General features: G+C 44.0%; 1 protein-coding gene across 1 annotated transcript in view; it reads left to right on the top strand.

Moving 5' to 3' along the window:
- Nucleotides 1-201: 201 nt before the first annotated feature.
- LOC128640579 (ovostatin-like) overlaps nucleotides 202-7,357 on the top strand; it is a 257,493-nt gene continuing 250,337 nt past the window's right edge. Inside the window, exons 1-2 of the mRNA XM_053693050.1 lie at nucleotides 202-233; nucleotides 993-1,176. Of these exons, the coding sequence (XP_053549025.1) occupies nucleotides 202-233; nucleotides 993-1,176 (216 nt within the window). The remainder of the gene's footprint in view (nucleotides 234-992; nucleotides 1,177-7,357) is intronic.

Here is a 7,357-nt window from a genome sequence, read left to right as displayed (position 1 = left end):
ATGTTATATACTGTATGTGCTGACAGTATAAATTATTTACCCATTGTCTATCTCATGCTCCTATATTATGTTATATACTGTATGTGCTGACAGTATAAATTATTCACCCCTTGTCTATCTCATGCTCCTATATTATGCTATATACTGTATGTGCTGACAGTATAAAATATTCACCCCTTGTCTATCTCATGCTCCTATATTATGTTATATACTGTATGTGCTGACAATATAAAGTATTGACCCCTTGTCTATCTCATGCTTCTATATTATGCTATATACTGTATGAGCTGACAGTATAAAGTATTTACCCCTTGTCTAGCTGATGCTCCTATATTATGTTATATACTGTATGTGCTGACAGTGTAAAGTATTTACCCCTTGTCTATCTCATGCTCCTATATTATGTTATATACTGTATGTGCTGACAGTATAAAGTATTCTCCCATTTGTCTATCTCATGCTCCTTTATTTTGTTATATACTTTATGTGCTGACAGTATAAAGTATTTACCCCTTGTCTAGCTGATGCTCCTATATTATGTTATATACTGTATGTGCTGACAATATAAAGTATTCTCCCCTTGTCTATCTCATGCTCCTTTATTTTGTTATATACTGTATGTGCTGCCAGTATAAAGTATTCACCCCTTGTCTATCTGATGCTCCTATATTATGTTATATACTGTATGTGCTGACAGTATAAAGTATTCTCCCCTTGTCTATCTCATGCTCCTTTATTATGTTATATACTGTATGTGCTGACAGTATAAAGTATTTACCCCTTGTCTAGCTGATGCTCCTATATTATGTTATATACAGTATAAAGTATTCTCCCATTTGTCTATCTCATGCTCCTTTATTATGTTATATACTGTATGTGCTGCCAGTATAAAGTATTCACCCCTTGTCTAGCTGATGCTCCTATATTATGTTATATACTGTATGTGCTGACAGTATAAAGTATTCTCCCCTTGTTTCATCTTGTTCTTGCAGACAGTATGCTCTGATCCTTCCGGCCATGATAAAGAGCGGGCAGACAGAGAAGGTCTGTGTTAACCTAGTGGGACACGAGGAAGCCCTTTTCCTTAATGTTGTGCTACAACACAATGGGTTGAACACCACCATATTTGATGAGAACGTACCAGTAAATCAGTACTACAAGTGTAATGATTTCACGGTGAGTATGTTATGGTCTTGTGACTGTAGGAGGCCGCTTAGCATATACAGTTGCATTAAAAGGATTTACATTGTCTGAGAAATAAAGATCTAATATGAGGCAACCATCTACGGCAATAATTAATGTCTTTGTTTAGCATTAATAACTAAACCCTAACATCTGGGCTATTAATAAAAAAGCAAGATAAAGATCCACAGTAATACAGCTGTATGCTTTGAGCCTGGCAGCCAATGAGCACTTATACAGCTGTATGAGATGTGTCTGTCAGTCAGTGAGCACTAATACAGCTGTATGAGATGTGCCTGTCAGTCAGTGAGCACTAATACAGCTGTATGAGATGTGTCTGTCAGCCAGTGAGCACTAATACAGCTGTATGAGATGTGCCTGTCAGCCAGTGAGCACTAATACAGCTGTATGAGGTGTGTCTGTCAGCCAGTGAGCACTAATACAGCTGTATGAGGTGTGCCTGTCAGCCAGTGAGCACTATTACAGCTGTATGAGGTGTGTCTGTCAGCCAGTGAGCACTAATACAGCTGTATGAGGTGTGTCTGTCAGCCAGTGAGCACTATTACAGCTGTATGAGATGTGCCTGTCAGTCAGTGAGCAGTTATACAGCTCTATGAGGTGTGCCTGTCAGTCAGTGATCACTAATACAGCTGTATGAGATATGCCTGTCAGTCAGTGAACACTAATACAGCTGTATGAGATGTGTCTGTCAGCCAGTGAGCACTAATACAGCTGTATGAGATGTGTCTTTCAGTCAGTGAGCACTAATACAGCTGTATGAGATGTGCCTGTCTGCCAGTGAGCACTAATACAGCTGTATGAGATGTGCTTGTCAGTCAGTGAGCGTTAATACAGCTGTATGAGATGTGCCTGTCAGTCAGTGAGCACTAATACAGCTGTATGAGATGTGTCTGTCAGTCAGTGAGCACTAATACAGCTGTATGAGATGTGCCTGTCAGCTAGTGAGCACTAATACAGCTGTATGAGGTGTGTCTGTCAGTCAGTGAGCACTAATACAGCTGTATGGGATGTGCCTGTCAGCCAGTGAGCACTAATACAGCTGTATGAGATGTGCCTGTAAGCCAATGAGCACTAATACAGCTGTATGAGATGTGCCTGTCAGCCAGTGAGCACTAATACAGCTGTATGAGATGTGCCTGTCAGTCAGTGAGCACTAACACAGCTGTATGAGATGTGTCTGTCAGCCAGTGAGCACTAATACAGCTTTTTGAGATGTGCCTGTCAGCCAGTGATCACTAATACAGCTGTATGAGATGTGCCTGTCAGCCAGTGAGCACTAATACAGCTGTATGAGATTTGCCTGTCAGTCAGTGAGCACTAATACAGCTGTATGAGATGTGCCTGTCAGCCAGTGAGCACTAATACAGCTGTATGAGGTGTGTCTGTCAGTCAGTGAGCACTAATACAGCTGTATGAGATGTGCCTGTCAGTCAGTGAGAACTAATACAGATGTATGAGGTGTGCCTGTAAGTCAGTGAGCACTAATACAGCTGTATGAGGTGTGTCTGTCAGCCAGTGAGCACTATTATAGCTGTATGAGATGTGCCTGTCAGTCAGTGAGCACTAATACAGCTGCATGAGATGTGTCTGTCAGTCAGTGAGCACTAATACAGCTGTAAGAGATGTGCCTGTCAGTCAGTGAGCACTAATACAGCTGTATGAGATGTGCCTGTAAGCCAGTGAGCACTAATACAGCTGTATGAGGTGTGTCTGTCAGCCAGTGAGCACTATTACAGCTGTATGAGATGTGACTGTCAGCCATTGAGCACTATTACAGCTGTATGAGATGTGCCTGTCAGCCAGTGAGCACTAATACAGCTGTATGAGATGTGTCTGTCAGCCAGTGAGCACTATTACAGCTGTATGAGATGTGCCTGTCAGCCAGTGAGCACTAATACAGCTGTATGAAATGTGCCTGTTAGCCAGTGAGCACTAATACAGCTGTATGAGATGTGCCTGTCAGCCAGTGAGCACTAATACAGCTGTATGAGGTGTTCCTGTCAGTCAGTGAGCACTAATACAGCTGTATGAGATGTGCCTGTCAGCCAGTGATCACTAATACAGCTTCATGAGATGTGCCTGTCAGTCAGTGAGCACTAACACAGCTGTATGAGATGTGCCTGTCAGCCAGTGAGCACTAATACAGCTTTTTGAGATGTGCCTGTCAGCCAGTGATCACTAATACAGCTGTATGAGAATATGAGATGTGCCTGTCAGCCAGTGATCACTAATACAGCTGTATGATATGTGCCTGTCAGCCAGTGAGCACTAATACAGCTGTATGAGATGTGTCTGTCAGTCAGTGACCACTAATAAATCTGTATATGTGTCTGTCAGTCAGTGAGCACTAATACACAGTGGCGTCACTAGGGGGGGGCGGGGGGGGGCGGGCCGCACCCGGGTGACACCCTCCAGGGGGTGACACCAAAAAAAAAAAAAAAAAATTTTTTTTTTTTTTTTTTTTTTACATTTTATTGAAATTCAAAGAAATACAATGTTGAGATGCATAGATTATTTTATTAGAGGCTGGCATTTGTGAACATTAGTGGGACTGGGGAAGTTGTAGACACACAATTTTTTTGCCCCTTGAGCCAGTGCTGCAATTTCAAAAATAGTTTTCCCGGCTGCTTTTGCTTGTTTGTACTTTGCTCCTCCCCTGCCCAATTTCACTATGAATGTTGTGGGTGTGCCGTGGGGCTTGCAAAGTTGCGCTGCTAGCCTAAACCTGCCTGCCTATCTGTGCTCACTGCTCAGTGACATGCGGCCCAGGGCTGTGCACTGACAGACTTGGAACAGAGTCAGAGAGCAGAATTTTCATAGTTTGTGCGCTAAACCTTTTCTTCAGTGATTTATTTTAGAGTGCTCTGTTTATCTTTCATTTGATGTTCTGCTGAGCCAGGGAGCAGCTCTAGGCATGAGCTTCATAATTAATGCAGTGCAGTTTACATATTTTGTATGTGTGTGTCTGAGTTTTTGTGTGTCTCAGTGTTTTTGTGTGTGTGTTTTTGTGTGTGTGTCTGAGTGTGTTTCCGAGTGTTTGTGTGTGCATCTGAGTATGTTTTTAAGTGTGTCTTAGTGTTTGTATGTGTGTTTGCCTGTGTTTTTGTGTGTGTCTGCTTTCTGGGGGGGGTGACACCATGACTTACCGCACCGGGTGACACCAACCCTAGTGACGCCACTTATGAGATGTGTCTGTCAGCCAGTGAGCACTAATACAGCTGTATGAGATGTGTCTGTCAGTCAGTGAGCGCTAATACAGCTGTATGAGATGTGTCTGTCAGTCAGTGAGCGTTAATACAGCTGTATGAGATGTGCCTGTCAGTCAGTGAGCACTAATACAGCTGTATGAGATGTGCCTGTCAGCTAGTGAGCACTAATACAGCTGTATGAGGTGTGTCTGTCAGTCAGTGAGCACTAATACAGCTGTATGGGATGTGCCTGTCAGCCAGTGAGCACTAATACAGCTGTATGAGATGTGCCTGTAAGCCAATGAGCACTAATACAGCTGTATGAGATGTGCCTGTCAGCCAGTAAGCACTAATACAGCTGTATGAGATGTGCCTGTCAGTCAGTGAGCACTAACACAGCTGTATGAGATGTGTCTGTCAGCCAGTGAGCACTAATACAGCTTTTTGAGATGTGCCTGTCAGCCAGTGATCACTAATACAGCTGTATGAGATGTGCCTGTCAGCCAGTGAGCACTAATACAGCTGTATGAGATTTGCCTGTCAGTCAGTGAGCACTAATACAGCTGTATGAGATGTGCCTGTCAGCCAGTGAGCACTAATACAGCTGTATGAGGTGTGTCTGTCAGTCAGTGAGCACTAATACAGCTGTATGAGATGTGACTGTCAGCCAGTGAGCACTATTACAGCTGTATGAGATGTGCCTGTCAGCCAGTGAGCACTAATACAGCTGTATGAAATGTGCCTGTTAGCCAGTGAGCACTAATACAGCTGTATGAGATGTGCCTGTCAGCCAGTGAGCACTAATACAGCTGTATGAGGTGTTCCTGTCAGTCAGTGAGCACTAATACAGCTGTATGAGATGTGCCTGTCAGCCAGTGATCACTAATACAGCTTTATGAGATGTGCCTGTCAGTCAGTGAGCACTAACACAGCTGTATGAGATGTGCCTGTCAGCCAGTGAGCACTAATACAGCTTTTTGAGATGTGCCTGTCAGCCAGTGATCACTAATACAGCTGTATGAGAATATGAGATGTGCCTGTCAGCCAGTGAGCACTAATACAGCTGTATGAGATTTGCCTGTCAGTCAGTGAGCACTAATACAGCTGTATGAGATGTGCCTGTCAGCCAGTGAGCACTAATACAGCTGTATGAGGTGTGTCTGTCAGTCAGTGAGTACTAATACAGCTGTATGAGATGTGCCTGTCAGTCAGTGAGAACTAATACAGATGTATGAGGTGTGCCTGTAAGCCAGTGAGCACTAATACAGCTGTATGAGGTGTGTCTGTCAGCCAGTGAGCACTATTACAGCTGTATGAGATGTGCCTGTCAGTCAGTGAGCACTAATACAGCTGCATGAGATGTGTCTGTCAGTCAGTGAGCACTAATACAGCTGTATGAGATGTGCCTGTCAGTCAGTGAGCACTAATACAGCTGTATGAGATGTGCCTGTAAGCCAGTGAGCACTAATACAGCTGTATGAGGTGTGTCTGTCAGCCAGTGAGCACTATTACAGCTGTATGAGATGTGACTGTCAGCCAGTGAGCACTATTACAGCTGTATGAGATGTGCCTGTCAGCCAGTGAGCACTAATACAGCTGTATGAGGTGTTCCTGTCAGTCAGTGAGCACTAATACAGCTGTATGAGATGTGCCTGTCAGCCAGTGATCACTAATACAGCTTTATGAGATGTGCCTGTCAGCCAGTGAGCACTAACACAGCTGTATGAGATGTGCCTGTCAGCCAGTGAGCACTAATACAGCTTTTTGAGATGTGCCTGTCAGCCAGTGATCACTAATACAGCTGTATGAGATGTGCCTGTCAGCCAGTGAGCACTAATACAGCTGTATGAGATGTGCCTGTCAGTCAGTGAGCACTAATACAGCTGTATGAGGTGTGTCTGTCAGTCAGTGAGCATTATTACAGCTGTATGAGATGTGCCTGTCAGTCAGTGAGCACTAATACAGCTTTATGAGATGTGCCTGTCAGCCAGTGAGCACTAATACAGCTGTATGAGATGTGCCTGTCAGCCAGTGAGCACTAATACAGCTGTATGAGGTGTGCCTGTCAATCAGTGAGCACTAATACAGCTGTATGAGATGTGCCTGTCAGCCAGTGAGCACTAATACAGCTGTATGAGGTGTGCCTGTCAATCAGTGAGCACTAATACAGCTGTATGAGATGTGCCTGTCAGCCAGTGAGCACTAATACAGCTTTTTGAGATGTGACTGTCAGTCAGTGAGCACTAATACAGCTGTATGAGATGTGTCTGTCAATCAGTGAGCACTAATACTGCTGTATGAGATGTGCCTGACAGTCAGTGAGCACTAATACAGCTGTATGAGATGTGCCTGTCAGCCAGTGAGTATTAATACAGCTGTATGAGATGTGACTGTCAGCCAGTGAGCACTAATACAGCTGTATGAGATGTGCCTGTCAGCCAGTGAGCACTAATACAGCTTTTTGAGATGTGCCTGTCAGCCAGTGATCACTAATACAGCTGTATGATATGTGCCTGTCAGCCAGTGAGCACTAATACAGCTGTATGAGATGTGTCTGTCAGTCAGTGACCACTAATAAATCTGTATATGTGTCTGTCAGTCAGTGAGCACTAATACAGCTGTATGAGATGAGTCTGTCAGCCAGTGAGCACTAATACAGCTGTATGAGATGTGTCTGTCAGTCAGTGAGCGCTAATACAGCTGTATGAGATGTGTCTGTCAGTCAGTGAGCGTTAATACAGCTGTATGAGATGTGCCTGTCAGTCAGTGAGCACTAATACAGCTGTATGAGATGTGCCTGTCAGCTAGTGAGCACTAATACAGCTGTATGAGGTGTGTCTAACAGTCAGCGAGCACTAATACAACTGTATGGGATGTGCCTGTCAGCCAGTGAGCACTAATACAGCTGTATGAGATGTGCCTGTAAGCCAATGAGCACTAATACAGCTGTATGAGATGTGCCTGTC

Source organism: Bombina bombina, chromosome 9, assembly GCF_027579735.1.
Source record: "Bombina bombina isolate aBomBom1 chromosome 9, aBomBom1.pri, whole genome shotgun sequence".
NCBI classification, from domain to species: Eukaryota; Metazoa; Chordata; class Amphibia; order Anura; family Bombinatoridae; genus Bombina; species Bombina bombina.
The sequence above is the reverse complement of the archived record's forward strand: the minus strand, read 5'-3'. Positions and strand labels throughout refer to the sequence as shown.